Source organism: Perca flavescens, chromosome 17 (genome assembly GCF_004354835.1).
Source record: "Perca flavescens isolate YP-PL-M2 chromosome 17, PFLA_1.0, whole genome shotgun sequence".
NCBI classification, from domain to species: Eukaryota; Metazoa; Chordata; class Actinopteri; order Perciformes; family Percidae; genus Perca; species Perca flavescens.
The window spans coordinates 26808803-26835207 of record NC_041347.1 but is presented as its reverse complement, the minus strand read 5'-3'; the positions used below and the strand labels follow the sequence as shown (position 1 = coordinate 26835207).

At 41.8% G+C, this 26405-nt stretch overlaps 1 protein-coding gene across 7 annotated transcripts in view; it reads right to left on the bottom strand.

Moving 5' to 3' along the window:
* The window catches only part of wdpcp (WD repeat containing planar cell polarity effector), a 76937-nt gene that overhangs the window by 44228 nt on the left and 6304 nt on the right, over positions 1–26405 (bottom strand). For 3 of the 7 annotated variants that reach the window (XM_028602770.1, XM_028602776.1, XM_028602777.1), the window contains exons 2-7: positions 10039–10123; positions 6919–6963; positions 3867–3917; positions 2323–2393; positions 1204–1263; positions 757–871 (exon numbers count right to left, since the gene is read on the bottom strand). In XM_028602770.1, the coding sequence (XP_028458571.1) occupies positions 757–871; positions 1204–1263; positions 2323–2393; positions 3867–3917; positions 6919–6963; positions 10039–10099 (403 nt within the window). In that variant the 5' untranslated portion in view covers positions 10100–10123. Of the gene's footprint in view, positions 1–756; positions 872–1203; positions 1264–2322; positions 2394–3866; positions 3918–6918; positions 6964–10038; positions 10124–15070; positions 15198–16594; positions 16697–26405 lie in introns of all 7 variants that reach the window. The other 4 variants (XM_028602771.1, XM_028602773.1, XM_028602775.1 and 1 more) reach the window with 4 other exon arrangements.

The window sequence follows — 26405 nt, the reverse complement described above, 5'->3', positions numbered from 1 at the left end:
TTAAAAAATACTGAACATTTGAATGCAAATGTCTCCGTTTGTTTTTCTGTGTGTGTGCGTGCATTTGGCTGTGGGCAGAGATAGGTAGCCCATCCATGTGGTGGAAATAATGTTTGTGTCCTTAAATCTGCTTATACCATGGTGAACCACTGGAATATTTAAGTCACACACAAACCATAATTTAATTCAGTGAGTGCAAACATCGCAATAATACGGAGACAGCATGCTTTCCTGCCATAACAGGCGTGATGGTTATGCAACAGCTCTAATTAGCATCAGCAGCACCAAAGTAACCCAAATCACAGTAAAAAATGTGTAAATGCTCTAATGCACTGGATACCAATGCTGGAGTAAAAAAAACATTTTTTTTAAATGAACACATATAGTATATATTGTTTACCAAAGACTAAAAAACAAGTTCCAAGCTTCCTGAAGCCTGACTGATTTATAGAGGAACTAGAATAGCACTCAGAGAGTGCAGACCTCTGCCAAGGTGCATTTACAGTATGTGTTTCTCGGATTGGTTCTATTTCCCAAGTTGGAAAGTCGTTCTTCCGACTTTGGTGTTCATGAGCTTTTAAGTTGTAATGTAGAAACAACATGGACACTACAAAGAAAGTGCGCTGTATTTTATTGCTTAGAGAGTTTAAACAACACGCTGATAGCCCTATCTTGCAATGTTAACGAAAGTGAAAAATAATTTTTCTGACAGATAGACAGACAGACAGTGTGTGTGCGCGCGTGTGTGTAACTAACCATCAGCCACGGTGTTTGCTGGCAATCGGCCCACTAATGTGAAGTCTACATACACTTGTTCTAGCTGAGGTCCATTTAGAGTCAGGGTCACCAGTACTCCACTGCTCAGCAACACCTGCAAGGTAACACACACACACACACACACACACACACACACACACACACACACACACACACACACACACACACACAAATATCTTTCAAGATTACAGATGACAAAAATTCAGTCGTAAAAGTAGCTAAGCTTAAACCTGGAAAGAAAGAGACATATGTATACATTTTCAAACATTATACTTGTTTTAACTGGTATTACAGTCCAGTGAAGCTCTTTATCTGAGGCCTGGTCTGGGCAGACCATGAGAGGTTCGTTCAGATGTGCAACTTTCTGAAGGTGAAGAGGTGTGTGAGTGTGTGTGTAGTAGGTGCTGGGCTGAGGAGGGTGTGTACCTGGCAGCAATGTTTGTTCCTCCATCTGCTGTGAACGCAGGTGTTGGTCTGCAACAATTCCTGAATGAGCGTGACAGATAAACAGAGAAAAAGACAGAGAGACAGTGAGCAAAACAGAACAAACAGAGGTAAACTGGGGTCCAAGCACCAATGCACAAAGTAACCACAGTAACAACCTGATGCTGAGAGCAACACATGATTGGGTTTAGACAAGTAGATGTATGTATTTCATGTTAGGAAATAAACCAGATTGTAATGCCAATGCTGCTCATACTTGCATTAATTATCTTGGTGGAACACAGTACCAGACCACTGCAACAGTTCCTGCTCATGGAGGGGTGGGAGAGAGTTGGAATTGGATGCAGGTAAGGACTGCTTGTGTACATATGAGTGAGTGTGTGTGTGTGTGTGTGTGTGTGTGTGTGTGTGTGTGTGTGTGTGTGTGTGTGTGTGTGTGTGTGTGTGTGTGTGTGTGTGTGTGTGTGTGTGTGTGTGTGTGTGTGTGTGTGTGTAAGGTCAGTCATTCCTGCCACATTCCAAACCCAGCTGGGGTGATTGGATGGGAGGAGAGAGGGACGGAAAAGGAGGAGGAGGTGGGGTGTGGAGGTGAGCTGGGGTGTTTCTAGTTTCAGACAATGGTTACGGGTGAGAGGAGGGAGGTGGACTGGTGGGGAGTGTGCATGTCTGTAACAGCCACAGACAGGTTCCAACAAACAAAGCTAGGTCTGTACTGCCACAAGTACAGAGAGGACAAGGGGGGGAAGAGGCGGAGGAAGAGGGGATGAATGAGGGGAGAGGAAGGGAAGGAGGAGGTAGAGAAGGAGGGAAAAATAGAAGAGATGAGGGGCCAGCCTGCAGACCCCTGATCCCCTCAAATATCCCCCTCGATGACAGAGCTCGGCCGAAAGAGAGGTGATGAGAGAAGAGAGGGAGAGAGGAGAACAAACGTGAACGACAGGGAGAGTGAAGGGAAGAGGGAGGAAAGAGAGAGAATGCCCCTATTTGTTAATCAATCGGCCGTTTCGGAAAGGGAAAACTCTGAAAATCCCCAGAGGGAGGAAGAAGACGGGGGAGGCCGGGAGCGGAGATGGTGGAGGGTTTAACAGAGGAGGCGGGTACCTCCAACTCCTTCAGCGAATCACGTAGCTTCTCTGGTCGGCGGTTCCTGGGGGTCCACGAATAGCCTCGAGCTACAGAGGAAAAACACAAGAAGAATCTATAGATCATGTGACTTGAACTTTTAAAACACTGACATAGGAGAAATATATTTTTTTCTCAAAAGGCCCTCATGGGAATTCAGAAGAATGTGGCACCAAAAACCGGAAAGGGTAAAAGGGTTGAACTTTATATCTGGGTTGAGATCTACGCATGAAAAGGGATGATATAAGGAATAAAGGGTGGTGACAAGACGGTCAAGTCAAATAAAGCGATGCAGGTACATGAAGCAGGCGTCCCACAATGCAATGCTGAATCTGTTCTTGGATGCATACAGGGTAATGGTCGCACTCATGAACTTTAGCTCTAGTTTTACTTCAGGGAGAAACTGTGATTAATCAATTAGTTTATCAACAATGTGAATCAAACAAAATTAAATAAATGTAATATTTAAACTTAACATATCTACTAACTAACTAATCTATTACGTATATGGCAGTGGTGATCAGTGGTGAGTTTTTGAGTCTGACACCAGCATTGGTTACTCTTAGTATCAGTAGCTATGTCACTCATTTACCTTCTTGTTTAAAAGTCAATGTAAAACCATTACTCACTATATAGAAACCCCATTGATGTTGTTACAAGTTTTATATTCTTGACTACCATATCCCCAAAGCAGCAAAAGTCTGAAATCTGCTGCTTACAGATTGATGTAGCTGCACTAAAAGGAGTGAAAATATTCTACTAAAAGCAAAATGTCCCTTCAAAAAACACACAAACTGGTCCTCTAGGAGAAGCAAATATTTAATCGTGAGGACTTTTGGCGCTCGCTCTTGAGTTGAGTTATCTCCCAAATGCAACCTTACAGTTAACAGCACATATCTCAACATGTACCACACGAAGGCCCCTTCATTTTAATTCCCCAGCACTCCCTTTTCCCCTCCATTTCTAGTGGTTAAACAGAGGGAGGGACGAAAAGAAGAAAAAATACAGCTAATTAAATTTGTGCATCTGCTTCTGCCCACGCACATACATGAAGTTCAGTGAGAGAAAAAAAGGAAAGGAAGAACTGCGGTTTTCAATATGGAGCAATCTACCCTATGTTTATTTTACGCTCTCCCTTTTCATCTTAACTAAAACGGACCATTAAGGAGTGGGATTCTCTATTAAACATGAGTGGGAAGAAGAGGTAAACAGATGCATGCAAATGAGGGTGTGGATGGTGGGGGGGTTAAGGGGAGAGAGGAGGGAGGAGGGAGGGGAAGGCAGGGGGATGAGTGTTCGTCTCCTGATAAGGGTGTTTGTATTCCACTACTGGGTGAAAAGCAGAGAGAGAGTGAGGGGAAGAGAGGGAGGGAGAGAATAGAGGAAGTAGAACAGTTGACTGACTCGGACCGCGATTTCTGGAAGATGGTCATCCACTGGTAAGATGGTGGATATGAAGGTGGATGGATATGAAAAATAAAAATGGTTCAATCACTCTTTGAGTTCCTCTGTTGGGAACTTACCTTCACAGAAATGGAGTTTCTCGTTATAGTAGTGATGCTCCAGGGGATTGCCTGGAAAAAATTATAAAAAAGCCAGTTGAAGGGTTAAATTTGGAATTTTTTCAGTATATGAAAACAACATGGTGTACACAATAAATGAGTATGTCTATGTGATGTAGATAATGAGGAACAGAAAAACAAAGATGGAGCTCCACCATCCCCCTTTAGCTCCAAGAGACCTTGTTGGCAAAGTGTAACCCATCACCGTGCCTCATGGCCTGGTCACTGTGAGCAAGAAAGTGGCCCGTCTGGTGGCCGGCCTCTCTGGCAGGCAGGAACACCTCCTGGATTAGTAGTATTAATCAGATAAGGGGGTGAGGGGCCAGACAGGCCCAGACATGGGCACCTGCTCTGGGGCTGGGGGGAGGGTGTGGGGGTGGAGTGGTTGGCTGCAGGGGACCCTCGGAGCTGCTCCAATGAGCCTGGGTCTACCTCTAGTGGGGAGATGTGGAACTTTCACAGAGAATAAAACACACATCACAAGAAAATGTTCAGAGACAGCAATACACTTAACTTCATATCGATTTCAATGATGTGGATATCCAGAGCGACAACACCAATCCATCTACCAATCAATGTAGTCTCACTGACATACACAGAACTGTTTTGAGAGAAGGGTTTATTCAACTGTAGTGCTGTTGAACTGTCATAAAGAGGTGTTACTTATTGATATAAATGAGGTGGGCAAAATAATAGACACCTGTCAATATACTGCTATACACCATAAACTGCAGCCTCCAAAACAGTTGAATCTACAGCTCTCTAAAACGGTTTCAACAAAACAATACATTATAACCTTCACAAAGGTAGAACGTATGGCAAGACTGTTATATTAGACATTAGTTTTAGCCAGGTGTACCTAATAAACTGACAACTGAGTGTATGTACAAGTACAAGTAAATAAAATTCTTAACCAGCTTCTTACTATGAGGGATTGATCCAACCATACTCACACTGTTCTGATAAAGCAGATAAGCTATTTTTGGAGCATTAAACTCTTAATAAAGAATGCTTACCGATTTGTTTACTTGCTTGTTACTTAGAAAATTTTATATTTTATGTTATAGAGACATTTTCAGGGGCTTTAAATGCTATATAAACTGTAGGGACTTTTGCGTAATAAGAGCCAAAAATATTGAGGCAGTATATTGTTTTGAAACAATATTTCTGTCTGAGCGCGCACACACACACATACACACACACGTTTTTGTTGACTAGTTTAAGATTAAGATGTTCAAAGTGTCCATTTAAAATATCAAATGAACAAATTTGAATCTAATCTACTGTATATGCAATCATATCATGACCTGAACTATCAATGCACCACTGTGTGAATATTTTGTGATACTTTTGGATGGTGATTCTCCCCTGCTCTGTCTCTCCCATCCTCCTCCTCCCCCTCTCCTCCCTCCACTCTGATATCAAGCCACACTTTAGTAATCCTCCAAATGAAAGGATTTGGAGCGAGAGCATTGTCTCTCCACTGAAGATTGGAATGAAAGAGAAGGCAGCTTCAGATGAGAGAGAAGGGAGAGAACCCCATGATGAGAGGGAGAGAGGAAGAGACATACTGTACACAAAATAAGAAAAAAATAAAATATATATGGTGAGAGAGAAAACTGAGACAAAGAGGAGGAAATCCATAAATCCAAAGAGAGGCGGAAGCATCTGAGACAGGCACAGTAACAAAAGGGAAACTTGAAGATGGAAAGAAAGAGACTAAAAAGAAAAGAAAGATATTTACTGTATGTTTTTAAGAAGAGAGAAAGAAAGGCAAGAGAGGGTTTATGCACTTTGGTAAATGCATTATGCCACAAAGTGAACTCCCACAGAAATGAATGATATAACTCAGCTTCGATGAAGAAAGCTCTGCATTTACTCTAAGCTTGGACATTCATCAGGTGGATACAAGCATAACTCCAAATAAATGATAATGTTCCTCGGTATCTTTATATGTGTAAACAAGCAACTGTTTGGTAACATGTTCATCACCATCATATAGTATCATATTAACCTATTAAAGTGATAATATACCAATGTTGTGTTCAGAGCTTGTTGCCAAAAGAAGAAAAAAAATAATACATGCAGGTTTAAATAAATGTTACGTAAAACAAACACCTTATCAATTAAATATAGTTCTTCCTCTGGTGTTGCAAAAGGTTAGTTCTCATAGCATGTTTAAGTTTAACCATACTAGTCTGGGACATGGGCTGCACTCTTCATAGTGAACAGTGCACACTGGTAGTGTATACCATACATTGACATTTGTAAAATGTAAACATTTTAACTGTAATTGTGGAGCGCCACCTTGGGCATGTTTTGGTGATTGACATTCGTACAAATCTATTCACCAAAGTCAAATTTTTAAGGTGTGGCACATAGATGAAGATGTAGCAATCCTCCTCGGTCCACTCAGTGTAAATTTCAAAATGCTTACAAGATGCATAATTTTCCTTTAAAAAATGAATACCAACATAAAAAGTGAAACGTGAAGGAAGAGATAGCTCGTCCCTACACTGCTAGGACCGTGGGGGAGCGATTTGAGCACTTTCTGATGGTAGCGGAAGCTTCCAGGCCTGAGGCAATATGAGGCTGGACTACATGGGGCCTCTTGCTATGTGATCTAGGAGAAAGTCAACAGTTTAGTTTCCCTATCGCTGTGTGGCAAGACCCCAGGTCAACAGGAATACAGGGAGTGTAAGAGATAGAACCATGGAGTCCTAATAACCTGTGTGTATGTGTGCGTGTGTGTGGCATGTGCATGTGTATATAAGGCTTTAGGGTGCAAATCCTACATACTAATAACCTCTGTGTGGACAAGTGTATCTGTGGCTAACAGGTGTAAGACACTGAAATACTCCTGACCAATAATTTGTGTGTGTACAGCTTATGGGAGCATGGAAGGTGGCAAAAAGCCCTTCCTCATATATAAGGAAATCACATACATTCCAAAAACAAGACAAATGCAACTTATCTTAAACACAAACAGACCTCCAATATAAACACTATTTACCTGGCTCTCCTTTATCATGGTACTGATAGGTGCCAATATCTGTATCTGTGGGGCGAGAGAGAGAGAGAGAGAGAGAGAGAGAGAGAGAGAGAGAGAGAGAGAGAGAGAGAGAGAGAGAGAGAGAGATGAACATCTAGCTGTCAGGGAAAAGCAGGAGACAGATCAGCAATTTCGCACCGTGGGATAAACAATCGCTATCAGCCAGTGGCCTGTCCCGTCTGCCAGCACCACAGTTTAGATAAGACTTTGTGAGGGAGGAGGAGATGGGAGGGTGGGCTGGGGGGGGGTCCAAGCCAGAATGGAGGGTGGGGGAAGGGGGGGCATTAATAAAGACAGGAGTGCACCTTAAACCATCCCACCTGAGGGACGGACTCTGATTTAAACATATGCAACATATACATTTAAAAGTAGACACACACAGACTCAGCAGGCAGCTACAAAACATATGACCAACATACACCCAGCAGGCAACAAGCAGACACACACAAGCAGACACACAAGCAGACACACAAGCAAACACACACACACACACACAAACTGCTGAGCCGAGCCGTTTTTGTCAGTGTTATTCCTGCAGGCCCAAAACCATAAGCAGCCTGACTCAGATTCGCACAACACATCGTTTCTTTATCGCTCCACTACTCTTGCTGCCACTGCTGCTGCAGCTCCAGAGGCCAGGTCACACTAATACAACAGGAGAGCTGATGGCAGACACACAAACACAAACACCACTGTTAGAAATGGCTTGATGTCACTTTTTCCATTTCTGACATGGATAGTGATTTTATAACCTTGAGTATCTGCTGAACTAATATTTTTTTTCTATTAAACAATATCAAAGGTGTTATTAAACCATTTGATTGAAAGCAGGTAATTCTGCATAAAGCATCTTTAGCATTAAGATTAAATCAAATGACCGTGTAATTTCAAGTGTCACTTGTAGTGTCAAATTGACTAAGAATTAACATCCAATCCTACAATTTAGTCAGGGGCGGCTGTGGCTCAGTGGTAGAGCGGTTGCCTGCCAATCGGAAGGTTGGTGGTTCAATCCTTGGCCCTGCAGTCCCATGTCCTTGTCCATGTGTTGGACAACTTGGGGTTCAGTGTCCTTGGGCAAGACACTGAACCCCAAGTTGTCCCTCTAAACATATCATTCACAACAGCCCTCCTAAACAGTTAGCAAGTTAAACCTAATCCTAACTGTAATCCAAATTCGGTGCAGTCTGTAATAAATCCTTAACCAGTCAAAATATTTTTTCTTCACAATAATTTCTGTTGAGGTCTTCTTGTGCAAAGCAAATAACTCATGAACTGTTATGCTGCTCTGTGTCCAACAGTAGAAGGCTGTGAGATGTCTTCTGTGGTGTGCAGCTGTACAAACGTGATTACCACATGTAGAGCATACAAACCACACAGAAAATATTTGTTTCAAAGCATTACACAGTAGATGCCATTTATATGAATCCATATTTTTGTTTTTGAGGCTGATGTATATAATGTAAAGAAGGTGGTGATAGGGAGCGTCACACCTCAGCGACCAGGCCTCTTCGCTCAGATGTATCCATCCACAATTTTCCAAGATAGTAGAAGAAACACACAGCAGGAAAAAACACAAACAAATAATATGTCACCATCACATGGGATATACACTCTGTTGTACCTGTGTATACACATAAACACACACACACACACACACACACACACACACACACACACACACACACACACACACACACAGTCAGTCAGCCTCCGAGAGACACTATCTTCGTCTAAAGCTCAGCAGACTGTGAAAGACAAGACAGAATGGAAGGGAGGAGAAAACAAGAAAATGGAGAAACAGAGCATTTACGTCTGACATCAGAAGATGGACTGATAGGTGGCGAGCAGGAAAACTCCAGAAAAGTCAAACTTACGCCACACCCACTCAGCCTCACAGGGAAGCATTGTCACCAGTTATCATTTCTCAGTGTATAAATTATGGTGATGTAGGTGGTGGAATGTGCAACTGACTTAAAGGTGCCCTGCCACACATATTGTATTACTTTGTGGTGATGTCTGAAGTTCTACCATGGACTCTGTAACATTTTTAGTGGAAAAAATCCCTTGGTTACCTTGTTTCAAGCAATTCTAGTTTGGTATAGAAAGCCTGCAGGAAAACTCATCTCGATTTCTGCCAGTTCTCATTAATATTCAACAAGCTAAGCTGTTTGAATTTGATTGGCTAACAGCTAGCCAATGAGAGCCTGGCTGTCAGAATCCTTTACCCAGCGCAACTGGGCGAGCTAATGAATAGTAATGAGCTCAGGCAATATGATGTCAGACTGACCAGCTTTTGTAATTGGCCTGATTTCTCTGCCTATTTCTTTTCAGTGGCTAGAGCTGACGAAGGAGGTAGCAGTTCATTTTCACATTCACAACATAACACAAACACATATGGACCTAACATATTTCAAAAAATACAAGGAAAAACAGTTTTGTGTGGCAGGGCACCTTTAACATAACTGATCCATGTGCGCCGAAATATTTTCTTTAAGTAGTGTACACTGTACAAAGAAAACAAAAGAGATAATTGATAGCTGTGCTTCTGGGAAAGTCCAATTAAATATGAATGTGTCTAGCATCCTTGAAAGGGGCTCTAGGAATACTACTGCATAAGATAGAAAAATTAATTGTATAATGCCTTTTGTGGCTTCGAGGGATCTCCAGTCAGCATCAGTTGGGGCTGAAGACTACAAGTTTGAAAATACAAAACATCTGTCTATCTTTAAACTATGTGCAAATGCAGTTTAATGCAAAAACAATACAAAGAATGTCATAGATAATGCAATAAACAGACACCGATAGCATGAGAATTTAAAAGAGCAAAAAAAAGACGAGACGAGAGTGAGAATTGGTGTTGACTGAGAGTCAGATTGATAAAATAGATATAGGTATGTGGGGAGAAGGTGTGAAAACAAAGTGAGTGATGACAGAAGGAGCCAGAGCAAGATGGAGTGAGAGGAAAAAGAAAAAGGAGAGAGCGAGACCGAGAGAGAGAGAGAGAGAGATAGAGAGAGACAGAGACAGACAGAGAGAGAGAGAGAGAGCGAGCGAGAGATTGAACATGGTGATAAGTGCTACCTTTGACTTGGAGTGAGCTCTTGGTGGACCACAAGTGCAGCTCAGCCAGGCAAAACGCCATCTGACGGAGGAGTGTAACCCGAGTCTGCAGGGAGGGAGTGAGAGAAAGAACAAATGAAAGAAGGAGAAAGAACCAAATAGAACCACAGATGCATATCTTGACAAGACAACATAATAGATCGACACAAATAGGCCTAAGAGTCAAACAAAAGTATGCATGTAGGCACACTTATATGACAGGCAGTTACTACCTGACCACGTACCTAAACTGGAAACATCTGCAATGTTCTGTAGCAGTATTTAGTTTAAAGTATAGCAGAGATGACATAGCATGACAAGTCAATATTCCTTTTAGAACTAAGTGTTAATTGTGTACAGTGATCATTATATGACAACATTGGCAATGCAAACAAACCAGATCAACATTCATCAATGGAGCAGAAAAGTATTATTATTATTATTATTATTATTATTATTATTATATAATTTTTGTATAATTATTATTAGAATTTTCACTCATTGTTGAATTTCAATCAATTTTATTTTCAGTCTAGGGCTTTCCTTAAAAAGTGTGACAACTGTGCTGCAACATAGTAGTTTGTTGTAGTACCACTTCCTGTACCTGTTATACCTGTATAACTAGTAAATTGGAATTACAGTAGTGGTTATGCTCTACAGGTTTGAAAGCACATTTTGACCAAAAAAACTAACTAAAAACAACTTAACAGAAAGTCAAACAGACAGACATGCACATGAACTCAGACTGACACTGAGAAAAGGTCACGGGTTGCGATGTTTGAACCTTCATTTGCACATCCCAGGTGAGCAGTGATGGACACACACTTTGGAGCTGACAGCTAAGACAAAGCAAGCAGCATTCCCCACACCAGTTAATAAACACAGGACGGGTCTTTGACAAGCTCTGGCTATCTCCGCATCTTTATTAGAGACTTTATTGTTCAGTCAGTTAACTTCTGTTCCTGGAGGGTTAAGCTTTTGCTGTCTTACGGTCTTCTCTGTTTGTTATTGTATGTTGCTGGTGTATTTTGTCATCAACTCCTTACTGCTATTACCTTTACTACTATTACCACTTCTATTAACTACTAACCAATGCTACAACTGTTCCTAGCACTACCACAACTGGTATGAAAACTAGAGCATCACCATTACTGCCACTATCACTGCTTGTTATCCTACTCCTTGAACTAGAATTACTGCAATGACTTCTAGTGCAAATACTACAAGTGTTACCACAACCCCCAGCACACATTTTAACACATCTGTTCAGTACAACATGCATCTACACAATAGAGTATGTTACTGACAATACATTTGAACAGAAATATTGTTTTTAATAGATGTCTAGATTTAAAAATAATGTGTTGTCAAAAATGTATTACAACAATTAAAAATACACCACTACTGTAGTCTTTAGCTGCAACTAACACTGCTGATCGTACTATTACTAATGTTACTACTATGTATGGTGCTATTGTTGCTACCACTGCATATGGAAATGTCTATTTGTATGTCAACACTGAAAAAAAAACAGCTGGTCAAGGTCAATTCTGGGGAAACGTTTCATCACTTGTATTAGATCATCTTGACTAGGACTATATTTTTTATTTCCCAAAATGCAATCTGAAGCAGGTTTGACAGTGAAGATGAACCTAGCATGATTTAAATTGCTTAAACTGCATACATAAAGAAGGTTTCGGAGGTTTGAGAAAACAGGTAAGAAGTACATTTCCCCAAAAGCAAAGAAATCTTTCAATGTTTCTTTATTGTCTGAAGCGTGAAGTGTCTACCATGTTGAACAAAGAACGCACACTGCTTTGAGAATATTATGGAGTGATAAACCGTCAGATAATCCACTCTGTAAATTGCCTCCTACATTGGATGGACTCAGATAAGCATACAGTAGCATGTATATGAGCGTAGTACAGTATATGCTCCACACAGGCCAGTGGAGAATATCTGTATATTGCAGTAGTATTGCTGTGCAGGCCATTCATTTCTCTATCTGTGCAGCTAATGCTCTGCGTCACTCCATCCTCTTTCTCTCTCTCATATTTTCTATCTTTAACGCTGAGAGGGGACTCTCTCTTATCTTTCCCCTCTTGCACCTCATGGTATGGGGGGGAAAAAAATAAAATCAAACCCCAAAACTACAAGTCCCAACAAAAATACACATAGATAACACTGGGTACCATGGAAACACTCGGGCTAGCATGGCATGGCAGCAACGGCGTAACGAGTTAACTGACATAAGAGGATTCTTTTATCCTCTTCTAACCAGCTTTTTTTTTTTTTTAGAGGAAGTCAGCCCTTTTGGAGGGAAAACCTCTTTTCAGCCAGCTTTCATTTAGTTATTGCCAGTCTGGCTAACCTACAAGTTCTTGAGACATTGTTCTGTGCAGTTGATGGGGTCTCAGGGAATTTACAGCAGAATAGAAGAAACAGAGGTTGACATCGATACAGAAAATACGGTAGCAAATGGGTGAGTGTGTGCTGGACAAAAATGATGTGCGGGTCCATGAGCTCTGTTGCCACATGTACTGTATCAGGGCAGGCGACACAGACATTAACAAAGGACAGAGAGAGGGTTTGTTCAGGACGAGGTGTTCTCGATATGTACTTAAGAGTTGGATTTCACCCATTGATGGCACCCCCACAACAGCAGACAGATTTATCTTACATTATATTGTGCTTTAGTTATAATCCTACTTTGTTTACATTCCTTCATTCGCTATGTGATATAGACAAACAGTGGGAAGCACACGTCTGTTTCCATCAACAATCTCGACAAGCATCCAAAACTTATAAGAGAAAACACAAGCAGTCAATCATAGTTCTTGCACTTTATCATGCACTCAGACTGAGTTAACTGAGAGTCCAATATTTAGTTTCAATATTGATGACTAAAAGTATGAAGTTTTGGTTTTTTCTAAAGAAATGGCTTGTTTTTACATTTTGTTGAAAGCTGCAAGACTGGTACAATGACTGTCCTCAAACATTTTCATGCACACACACTCCACACAGAGACATACAGTACACACACTCACACAGAAGCATGTACACACAAGCAGCATGCTGCACAGGTCCTGGACAGCTGCCACACTCATTCTGATTTCTGGCTGGGGTTGCTGTGGGTTACCCGTCCCCCCGCAGAGCTTTGTGGGGGTGTACAGCCAATGTACAGAGGGATGTGCAAAGGTTTGGGGGGTGTAGGTTATTGTACCCTGTCTTTACACTAGTAAAGAGGCTTCTTTAACATCAAAGAAGGGGAGGGAAAACATACGACTCCTCTTTCAAAGACAGTCCACAGGAACTATGACCTTGTCTGCTCTCTGCATCTCTTTCTCTGCTCTTCTTTCACTGTCCCCTCTGGGTGGTTACTGAGTGTGAGAGTACGTGTGTGTGCGTATATGTGTGCAAAGAGGAACAACAGCAACAGAAAGTGTCTTTGTATGGGTGTGCTTTGATATGTATGTGTGTGTGTGTGTGTGTGTGTGTGTGTGTGTGTGTGTGTGTGTGTGTGTGTGTGTGTGTGTAAAAGAACTGTCATTGACTGCTTGTGTTTTCTCCTATAAGTTTGGATTCTGGTCGAGATTGTTGAGGGCAACGTACGTGTGCTTCCCACCGTTTGTCTATAGCCAATAGTGAATGAAAGAATATAAACAATGTAGGATTATAACTAAAGCACAATATAACATAAGACACATCCATCTAACTCTAAACTGCAAAGTTGCCATGCCATAAGTATTTATGACAGGACTCCCGTTAACCCCTTATGTCTAGCATAAATACTACAGATGCCCCGAATCCAGGATTCGGCTTCGGCAGAACATTGGGCTTTTTGACGGGGGAATTTTTTTCCCACCAAACCGAACCCTACGCTTGCACTACGCGCGTCATGCTGGTCGACATAATGACGCCGCCGTTGATTACGGGAAGGCGTTTACGTAGGTGGACCTTTCAATGCAGAAAAATGCAGAAAAAGTGTTGTTTGGCAGTACTTTCAGTCAAAAGAAGGCAATTCAAGTCGAGCTACATGTTCAATTTGCAATGTCGATAAACAATACACAACATCGCCGCTGTTAAAGGAACACGCCGACTTATTGGGACTTTAGCTTATTCACCGTAACCCCCAGAGTAAGACAAGTCGATACATACCCTTCTCATCTCCGTGCGTGCTGTAACGCTGTCTGACGGTTCCAGCATTAGCTTAGCCCAGCACAGATCCTGCAGGTAACTGGTTCCAACTAGCCTACTGCTCCCAATTGTGACAAAAGTGACAAAATAACACCAACATGTTCCTATTTACATGTTGTGATTTGTATAGTCACAGCGTGTACAAAAAAACAACGTAACATGAGACACAGCCATCTTCTAACAGTAAACAAACCAGGAACTATATTCTCAGACAGGCTTGCTGCGAGCATATCACTCCGCCCAAGTACTATATTCTTCCACTTGAGAATATAGTTCCCAGTTTGTTTACAGTTAGAAGACGGCTGTGTCTCATGTTACGTTGTTTTTTGTACATGCTGTGACTATACAAATCACAACATGTAAATAGGAACATGTTGGTGTTGGCTGCTGCACGTTAGCTAACGTTAGCTTTCTAATTTCACCCACCCAACATGCATTCATCATACACTGGTTAGCAAAAATTTGCCAAACAAAATTGTCTCTCATCTGGTGATAGCGATTTGCTTTCCTACGATGTGAAAAGGGTGTGTGAATTCAACATTAATGTTGTTATATTGAACTATTTTAGAGGCTGTGGACGTTGTTGACTTCATTAATGTGTTTACTGTGTTAATGGACTGAGGATGGGAGTAGGATTCGGTATTCGGTTGACGGATTTGGCAGAATCTTAACCAGTGGATTCGGTATTCAGCCTAACCCCAAAAATCTGGATTCAGTGCATTCCTAATAAAAGTACCAAGTATCAAGATTTCAACCATCATCGACCAGTGGCTGGGGACTGGTAACTGTTTAACTGAGATAACGTTGGGGTACTTACAGTAGTGTAGTTTCTGTTGCATCAGATGTGAGGTCATAAACAAATAAGTTCAAATTTGGCAATTGCCCCAGGGTCTATTAGGGCCTTGGTGCAGATCTGGAGATCCACTGCAACGAGAGAGACCGTCCTGAAATGAAGGCAGGTTCTCAGACATTTTGTTTGACATCTCAATAATCCTATCTCACAGATACGCACTCTCTCGCTTCCCATTTTTCACTCTTTTTTTTTTTCACACACACGCCAGAGGCAGTGTTGTCAGTTGGTGCAGTGGTCCCATCACTGTGAGAAGAGTGATGTGGTAAATTACAGGGTTAAAGAGCTGCCATAGGGTGACTGACATAAGGACATCACAGCCTTGCCTAATTCCCGTGCCCTCAACACACACACACACACACACACACACACACACACACACACACACACACACACACACACACACACACACACACACACACACACACACACACACACACACACACACACACACACACACACACAGTAAGTTTGTCAGTTTTTCCTTCCCCTCTCTTATTTTTCCTCATGTTCCTTTACTTATCATCCCCCTGCCTACTTGTCCCAGGGCTTTTGTCTTTTTCTCCCCTCTTTCTTGTCTTCCATGTTTTCTGAAGTACCTTCCATTAGAAATACATTAAGCTTTCTGACCTGTCCGCAAGCTTTCACACTCTCTTTTACTGGCCATTTTTTTTAAATTATTTTTTTAAGATTGTTTTGGGGGCTTTTTCCACCTTTATTCAATAGGACAGCTGTAGGTGAGAAAGGGGAGAGAGAGGGGGAAGACATGCAGGAAATTGTCACAGGTCAGATTCGAACTCTGGACCTCTGCATCGAGGCATAAGCCTCTCAGTATATGCGTGCCTGCTCTACCACTGAACCAACCCGTCCACTTTTACTGGAAATTCTTACTCTCGTAATTCTTTGTCTCGTCTCTCTAAAAAGGACAGTATTTCAGTGTTTCTGCTTTTCTCGTTCTCTCTTGCAGTTTTTACTCTACTCTTTATTGTCTCATCTCTCTCAAAAGGACACTGTTTGTACTTTTTCCACAACCTTTATCTCGCAGACACTCTCTCTCTCTCAGCTACTGCCTGGTCTTGTTTTGACTCTTGAAGAGAAACTTGGCAAACATGAAGGACATACAAAAAGCGACCGGAAAGTATATCTATATAGAGAGAGATAGGTAAGGTAAGGCAGGCCGTGAGTGTGTAATTGTGAGTGCATATTTTCCAATCTGAGGTGCCTTGGAGTTCCTGCCAAGTCTCAATCACAGACTACACGAACACATACGCTCATGTATTCAGTGAATTCACTCAGGTACTCAAGTCAGTCCTACGTCCAATCTCTTAAACTTCTGATATGTGAACTCATACGGAACACAGCCACATACGTATGCATGGAAGGGCAGATACAGTATGATGCATACACCCCTATCTTATAACGGTGTGATACCTGAGGAAATGTACACATGCACACATTTACATACATATGAAACCATGCCCACAGACTCACACAAGCTCTTATCTTCAGTGTATCCTTGAGGGAGAAGTCCTCGAGCTTCCAGTGTCATATCAGACCAAAGAAAGGTGAGCAAACTCTGAAAACAGCATGCCTCTGAAGAAAGAGTGAGATAATGAGGAGTGAAAAAACGGATAAAACAAAGAATCCAATCCCTGAAAGTAGTCTAATGTACATATCACATGAGGCCTGTGACCACTGAGACAACAGATAGGATGTGTGTCCGTGTGGTAGAGAAGAGACTTCAGCAAATTCTCAAGAAAAAAAAAAAACCTACACATAATGATCACTTCACTCATGTCAGAAAATATTGATAATGCAACACAAATTTTGTTACTCTTATTATTATTATGCTTTGTCTTATTTCTATTTTGTGAATAATCATGCTCTTGGTTTTGAAACTACAGTTCCCAATATGCTCCGGGGACGTAAACAGGAAGTACAATGTATCCGTGGATGTACAAAGTACTATAGCTGGATGACTTTGAAAAAAAAACGTAGAAAAGTGACGATTCTTAGGCAAGCTCTCGAATTATAAAGGAGCTTCTAAGCTCTTTAAGTTAAAAACATGTCTATATGTTCAGAGTTATGACTCTTTGCCTCACGTCTTTCCCCTTGCACCTCTGGTGTTAGATAGAAATCTGAAAGGATGCAGATGAAAATTCCCATAAAACGCAATTAATCAGGGAGGAGCTACGCAATCTTAACATTGTTCTTCTTTTAATGACACTTTGACAATCTTAACAAGTATGAAGAAAAATCAGTATGACTTTTTTTTACTTTTACACCACTGGCTATCCCAATAATTACAGTAAGAAATAGTCCCGGGCATAACTTTTGTATTAAGATGGGAGACAAGAGTGGGTACCTTGTGTATCCTGCACCTTCAGATAAATTGAAGGCCCCTAACATGACATGGCTATCTACACTGAAGATGATGATAGAAAATCGTTGATTTCAAAGTTGTTGTTTTTGTACAATAACTCATACAGCTGCATCAATGCTCGTCACCATTTCTTTGTTTCTATTTTCATGAATGTAGCTAGCTATGTGCTGTAGGAAGATGACGTTCCCATTCTTAATCCCGCCTACTGAGGTCCAATTGGTCAACTGTTTCTCCAACAAGGGAAAACCGCCGTCAATTCATTTGCAAATTATATCGCGATATGTTGAAACACAATTTCCTAATCGCAAAGGCTGTGATTTGGTAACGTGACTCGCGAGAGCAAAGCAGTCTGCGCTCCGCAGAGAAAGCGTCAACTACATGATGTTACACACTCCTGTACAGTTAGGTGGCAGTATGCACCTAAAAGTTGTTTGCAATCCACCATTAAAGAAGAAGAAGAAGAAGAAGAAGAAGAAGAAAGCACCAACTTGGCTAACGCTACGCCGTACGTTGACCTGTTGTACAATGGCCTCAGGCTCGACAGAAACTTTAGTCCCAAATAGGAACAGTATGTCACTTGAGTGAGAATATTAAGATGATGCGCAGCTTCAGGTATTGTGCAAAACCTGTCTTGCTAACATTGCTACCCATGGATGTAGTTGCTACCTCACGGGGTAACACTACGAACCTGTATCAGCACTTAAAAAAACAACAACACAAAGCCATCTACGACAGTTGCATGGCTAAAATGCCGAACACCAGTTTGTCAAGTAAGAAAAATACCACCCGACAGGCATCACTCACCGAAATGTTTGAAAGCGTAACGTTAACTCCATGTGAACGTACTTTAAAAACGGAACGAGGAAATGAATCAAGCAGTAACAGAGTTTATCGCCAAAGACATGATGCCCCTTAGTACAGTCACCAAGCCTGGATTCACGGATAAAAGATGTAATTCATATCAATTCATGCATCACCTAATTTCATCATCACATACAGGCCTGGCCTCCAGGAAAGAACAGTTTGTTTAATCTATCTAATCTTGTGTTGTTCATACTATACAATGATTTATTGCTTGTCTTTGTTGAATAATGCAGAAGACAAAGATCTTGAAAACTAATCGCATATATTAAATCACAATCGCAATATTGGTGAAAAGAATTGCAATTAGATTATTTTCAAAAATCGTTCAGCCCTATTGGGGTATAATAAACACTGTAGCCTCTAGGCGTCACTAGCGGGCTTAGTCATGTTCTTGTCAAGTTCTCTTCTTTTCCACCTTCTCTTCCTCACTGTCCGTCTCTCAGTCACTCCAGTGACCTAAGGCGTTACTGAACTCAACACGCTGAGAAGAGAAAAAGAGAGGACAAACTGAAAACTATTTTCTTCAGAGTACACACACACACACACACACACACACACACACACACACACACACACACACACACACACACTTCTCAACTGTCCCGTTACGAGACACAGACTTTGGTGTAGGACAGTGGAGGGTGGGCAAAGTGGCGCCAGGCAGCAGGTTTTCATTCACACACACACTTAAGAGTCCCACAGGAGCCCATTCAGCTGTCGGCAGAAGAAGAATAGAAGTGATTGACAGGCAGAACAAAATGAGGTAAAGGTAATACTATTCAATGGAGGTGACAGGTACAGTCACTCTGTGTGTGTGTGTGTGTGTGTGTGTGTGTGTGTGTGTGTGTGTGTGTGTGTGTGTGTGTGTGTGTGTGTGTGTGTTTTACAGAACGTGTCAATCAGCAGGAAAATGAAGCTCGAGTGACATGACCGCTAGGCATGGAACTTTATCGAGTGATGTGTGTGTGGGCGTGTGTGTGTGTCTGTGTGTGTGTGTGTGTGTGTATGTGTACTAGTGCATGTAAATGTGTATGTGTAGATCACTTAAAACACCATTCCAGTTTTGGAGGGCATGTGGAGGTGAGGAGTTGAAAAGTTCAAATGTCCAGAGAAATAGTGCAAGAGAGACTCTTTTTTTGGTGCTAAAACAGTCTCATAAGTATTTGCAACTTGTAAAACACAATGCACAAATGAATGCAGAGTGATTTGTATCCGTAAATCTGTGTTGTATCTGTGCCTCTAATTTGTGACTTGTGAAACACAATGCAGAAATGAATGCAGAGCGATTTGTATCCGCAAACACAATTTATGCGTTTGATTCCTTAGACAGTCCCTCCAGGATTTTGCGATGTCATGATCGCGCCAATTCACGCAAATTCAACCAATCACCGTGACTTTGGTGTGCAATTTTGACCAATCACTGCAACTTTTCCGCAAATTTGACCAATGACCTGAGTTTCCCGCGACTTCAACCAATGCCAGCAGTCCCACGTGCCAGACTTTACGTCAGTATAATGTGACTCTGAGAGCCACTGACCAAGCGGGAGTGAGAGAGCTTGTTTCTGATATGAAGACGAGACTCGAACATCTCACATTTACCAACAAAAGTAGACCTACAGTGAAAGACCGTGCAAAACATTTCAGACCTCCTAACTGTATACATTTTAACATCAATACGCTGTAACGTTTTTTCACTCTAAAGTCTGCGGCTAACAATGTAAAGATCAACAAGCCACTGACACATATGTTCAAATTTGATTCATTCAATAAATTATTATTTTTTGTCTTAAATAAAAGGTACTTTATTTGTCACATACACGTACGTACATGTAGCGAAATTCATTCTCTGCATTTAACCCATCCCTCAAGGGAGCAGCGGGCAGCCAATCACAGCGCCCGGGGACCAACTCTAGCTGCCCACCAGCCTTTTTCATATATGATACCAACATTTGCAGCATCCTGAGCCTTTTTGGTAAGGTTACTAGGAAAACTCAGCCCAGAGTAGTTTTATTCTCCCCGAAACAAGTTTCCTTTTTATTTTTAAAGAACTATACAAAAAAAAAAAAAAAAAAAAAAACGTCTCCCGAAACTTCATTGCAACAAACAATCACAATTTTTTAGAAAAGCTCCCACAAAATCAGGCATTTTGGGCAGCAACAATCTCAAAAAAAGGCCACAAAATCCTGGAGGGACCACTTAGATCGTCTAGTTTCATATGATACCAAATATATTCACTAGCATCACTGTTCAAGCTGTACAAGAAGGTGAACATTAGCATGCTCTAAAATCTAGCATTTTGTCACTGCCGCTATAACAACATAAAGCAAATTGTAAATGCACTGCAACAATGATGCTGAAAACATAAATGTAATTTAATGACAAGTACCCACACAAATAGAAGGAGATTTACAAATATATGTACATTGAAATACGAGTTACAAATTAGACGCACGAACACAGATACGCATTTGCGGATACAAATCGCTCTGCATTCATTTGTGAATTGTGTTTTACAAGTTGGAAATACTTATGAGACTGTTTTAGCACCATATATTTTGCCCCATAACGAAACACCTTAAATAAGTACTTTTTGTGCTTAAACCAACTAAAATGCAAAGTTTCACAATATGAACGTGTCTGGTTTAGAAGATGGAAAACACTCCTGTGGGTCGTTCATGTATGAGAGGGTAGGACTAAATGACGTTTGTCATATGATTTGGAGGACTAGTTACAACAAAAAGAAAGACAAGCAAACTACAAACAAATTTTAAAAAACTGCAGTGTACATACCAGTGAGGGAGGATCGTAATTTTGTAACTATTGCAATACAGAGAATCTACTTTTCTAGGACAAACAAGTCTGTTAGGCTGCAACTGATTGTCATTATTGTTTAATCGGTTGATTATTTTCTCAATTAATTGATTGTTTTGTTTACAAAATGTCAGAAAATGAGAAGAATGCACATTACAACTTCCTAGAGCCCAAGGTGGCATCTTCAAGTTCCTTGTCCAAAATCCCAAAATATTCAGTTTATTATCATTAATGACAAAGAAAAGCATCAAATCCTCACATTTGAGAAGCTGAAATAGATACACATATTTGCAGATTAATTTTCTGTCAATCAACTAATCAATTCATCCACTAATCGTTTGAACTCTGTAATTACATTTGAGACGGTCATAGTACTTTTCTAGCTAAGGACTTATTTGACCATCCTAAAAAGTAAAAAACTAAAATTATTACTTTGACATTTTTTGTATTCTTCATGACATATCCGTCTCCTTTTATAGGCGTGTATGACTATCTTTGTTTTTTTCCTCAGAACATTATGTGTTTCTGAATTGTACTACTTCATTGAAATTAGGATATCAATTCAGCAGCCAAAAAGAAAAGAAAAAAAACAGAGAATGTAATAATCTTGCAGCCTCTGTGTGTCCCTTTGTGGGACAAAGGGAGGGAGAGAAAGATGGACACAGGGAGAGAGAGAGATGAGTGGAGGCTCTTCTAAGCAGATGTGTAAACGTCATTAGAGGAGGTAATGGAGGGAGGAAGGTGGGAATGGGGGTGGGGGGGTGAAACTACTCCAGCAGAGGTATTTACCCATAGCCTGGAGCAGAAACACAAACACAGCCCCAGTAATGACTGAGACAGAGGGGCAGGGAAAGATAGAGAAAAAGAGATGTTTAGTAAGGAATCAGGTCTTGATTAGGCAGACAATTAGTTGAAAAAAGACAAGCAACGTGAGAGAGGCAGACCTCTGGTTTAATCCAGAAAACAATATGTTTTACAAACCAAAATGTCCACATTTAGACCGGATGCCACTAAACCAGCGATGGTTGTCTTTCACCCCTGTTCAGCTAATAGACCTAATCCTGGCAAGTGTTTCACTAAAAGCCGAGTGCATCTGCCCTACAGCAACGCCCAAGGGCAGGAAAGACAATATTTCCAATCGCTGGCTGACTTCAAAGAGATTCTCGGGGACAATGTTCCTCTCTGGTGTCTGTCCCCTGTCACAGCGAAGGTGACGCGTGTCACACTGACCGTGGTTTTGTTTATGTTGTTGGATTTTCTTCTTTTAAAGCTGTTTGGTTCCCTGTTGTTTGCCCCTCACCTCCCGACCACAAACACACGTATAAAAACGGTAAACCCACACATGGACTCACAAACAAACACAACTGATGAAATACTGTATGTATATTTGTGTGCACTGTGCAGACATGCACATTAAACACACAAACATATGGCTCAAACAGACAAAAACCAACACTAAGTCCAAACGCTTGGTATTAATTAAATGCATATACACATACATATGCACACCAACTGGGCGCCTCGGTGCATCACCTTGATGAGTTCAGGATAAAATGGTACAAATATGTTAATCAGAAAATACTTTCCCCCCCCCTTCACGGTGGATCAGAGGGAATGCAGCTGGGGCGCATTGTGCGTCTGCATATCTGCAGTGTTTATTTTATGAAAATGTCCTCTAGCTGTATTTTTAAGAGTGTACACACATACAGAAACATACAGCTTAGTTAAAGCTTTTCACAATTGGTGTACACAACATAATGTGCACTTTCAGACACACACACACACACACACACACACACACACACACACACCTGTCAAGGGCTCAGGAAGACAGGGTCCTTTAAAGTTGTTGTCAGATGCACAGAGCGAGATGGACCCTGGCAAAACGAAAGGTCACGATAAACGTCCCCTAGACTTCTCCGCGCTCTTATTTCCCCGTCACACACTCACACACGCGCTGTCTGTCACCTCCCAGACGAGGCCATGACACCTTGGACACCTCTCAGCAGGCAGTGCCTCCATCTCTCTCTGACAGGTTGACGTGGCACAGAGTGGTCGGACGTCGATGGCACTCTGACCAAGAAGTTTGTTCTCTTTGCTGTGACCTCAGAGATGGATGCTGGTGTCATATCTCCCTTTTCCCCCCTGCTGCAGTACTCCCCTGTCTGGACTTTAAACCCTTTCTAGCGTCTACGCTCCGCTCTTCTTTCCTTTACCTTGCAGTTGTCTATCACACTTCATCACTGTCGTGTGATCTTGGGTCTGGGTGGTGGGGTTTTCCAAAGTTCTTTTCTATTTGGGGATTGCTATAACCTTCCAATGGAGATTTAAACAAATTCTATCACAGCCGCTAACAATTAATTTCATTATTGATGACAATAACATTTCCAGGATACAGGATTCTGATGAACATATGGGCTGTTGTGAGGAAACTGGAAACCCTTCGGTTTAGTTTTCCTCATTGTTCTCACCTCTCTACACTCTACCTGCTGAACCAAATGCCAAAACGGTTCACACACTGTAAAAAGAAAAGGATGATTGCATGTCTCTTTAACAAAGTTTGAGACACATCGGGGAAAAGTTCTTCCTATCATTTTCGCCTGCAGTAAGGGGGCAGTCAAGCTGCTGCTGAGGTTTGAAATTAGAAGAATGGAAGCACAAAATGAGACAATGAGACAATCACACACACACACACACACACACACACACACACACACACACACACACACACACACACACACACACACACACACACACACACACACACACACACACACACACACACACAGCTGTGCGTGGAAACAGCCCAGTCCTGCCCAATACTCCTTAGAGAGGACAGTCATTGTAGAACTTGTGTCCACCAACTTAGACACACTGCTTCTGTCTGTGTTGTGCTCCAGTTGCCCCAAAGAAGATCCTTGTTGCCTTCACTTTGTCAGATACACATACAGATCTCTCTCTCTCTCACATGCACAGAGAGAGAGAGGGAGAATAAGGGGAAATTCTCCAACACTGATTTTTGCTGTTATTCAGGACAATAGCGGGGCTCTGCCTCAACCGCTGGGTCAAGTCATGTCTTGTCAGACCCTGTATCCTCTTTCCATTGAGCATGACGGTTACAAGTACCACAGGGGCCTGCACTGGGCCTGTTAAACACATTCACCCTGCAGTTAGACCTGTCTGACTTAAAGAGAACAGGCTCGTCTTTCACATCAAAAGACCGTACAACCTCACCCCACGCCTACAATTCAAACAGAGTTCACTGCACTTAGGTAAATGGTTACAGTTGACTGTAGGAAATAAGAAAAAAAGAAAAATAAGGGCTATGAATTACTATGGATGGATGGATTCCTCCTCCTTTCATGTATTTTGACTTTCTCGCCAATCAGTGTACATCTAACAAAATGTCAAACAGAAAAGAAGAGGAAAAGACTATATTGTTACATCTACTGCCCACCTGCTGTGATCAGATTTCTTTCACTATTCTTTCTTGTAATGCTACCCAAAGTTAATCAGTACTTTAAAAACACAACAGAATTGTCTCCGAAGAAATAAGTGACAATGTCCCATGATTTTTCTCTCACCCATAATGCCATTTGTACAGTTAGTAATCTTCATTAGAGGGGCTCTGTGTGACAAGCACTTGGGAGCTTAGCAGTTAAAACAACACACCCCATTAAAACATCATCTGGAAGGGAAAAAGATTGCTCACTCAGAGGAAGTGATTTTGACAGATGATGTGCAACAGTTGGTTTAAAAGCCCACGTGTGTTGCTTTTGCAAAATTCACACCTTACACAGACTGCACTTGAGTTGATCAAACAATAAAAGTACATGTTTTTACATACATATTGAATAAGGCTGATCAGAAATTAATAAACCTATTTTAGAAATAATGTCCACCCACCACGCAGATACTGAGGGGTCTGGGCCTCAACAACTCTCACGTACTTCCCTGCCCTGATGTCACACATTTAAACACAACCCAGCATGAGACTAGCCATGTGAATCTCTTTCTATGTATGTGGACATGTGTGTGATGACGATCAGAGACAGTGTAGATGAATTAGTGTGGGACCACTGTGACAAATTTCCCTCCAATGTGTGACAGGCCCTTCACCGGACCACACCTCCCCCTCTACTCCCATACATGTACATAGGCTTAACGTCGTCTGGGCGGGCCGATCCCACCGGCTCACTGTCGGCACGGCAACGAGCACTATCCTGGCTAACATCTGCCGCGCGACCCGGGGCCACTCAGAATGGGCCTTAATCCCCACACAGCCATGTTGTGGGGGAAAACATTCTTTCCTTTTAGCGAGTGCAGACAAACAGGGACAAGCTGTGTTGCTGGTAACTTGCAGGCAACCGGCCTCTTGGTAGGACAGGGAATGTTGTTGGTTGCGTGGCCCCCAATTGTGCCACGGCCCATTATGGCTGTGCAGAGGGGCGTGACTGCCAGCATCGGCAGTGAGTTGCCGTCACTGGTCCAGTTGGATGGATTTGGGTTTTGAGGTTAATAAAAGGTGGTGCGAGTGAGCTAGGTGGGGTGGGTCGGGAGAGGGGGGGCCGGGTTGTCAGCCAGCCTTGTTATGCTAAAACAGTTGCATTGATGAAAATGTGAAGCACCTTACACCCTCTCCGATGTGAATTTACTGCCACATCAACTGGCAACTGGCTGTGGAACCTGGATACTGTTGCTGCCACATTTTTGGTCATCCTTCAGTGAGTTTTCAAAAAGTGTGTGTTGCTGTCAACAGCAAAGGGACTGGAGAGTGAGCTTTCAGTTAGGACAGAAAATCAACATGTGGCAGTTTGGTGCCCCCTTGTGGCCACTCGCAATAGAACAGGTGCTGTAGGAGCACACAAACACATTCTCACACAGAAACACTCTTATTTACACATACAGATACTTACACCAAGAATCATTCAAAGTCATAACACGACAAGTGAACAACTCCTCTCCTCCCTGAAACAAGCCGAGCTATGATCCTTCATATTACTGTGTCTGATAAAGATCTTCTTTAGCGGTGGCGCACAGAGGAAATGAAGACACAGCCCCATCAATCAGTCCATCAACTGCTATGAAATATGTATTTGTCCTAATATGGAGTTTGATTCCATCAAACCCATTTCACGGACCATTTCCCTATGCAAACACCTTTGGAAGAAAGAGGGAAAGAGAGAGTGGCAGAGTGTGGTTGAGGCTCGCTCAGAGGAGGAAACACACCTCCAAGGATGGCTC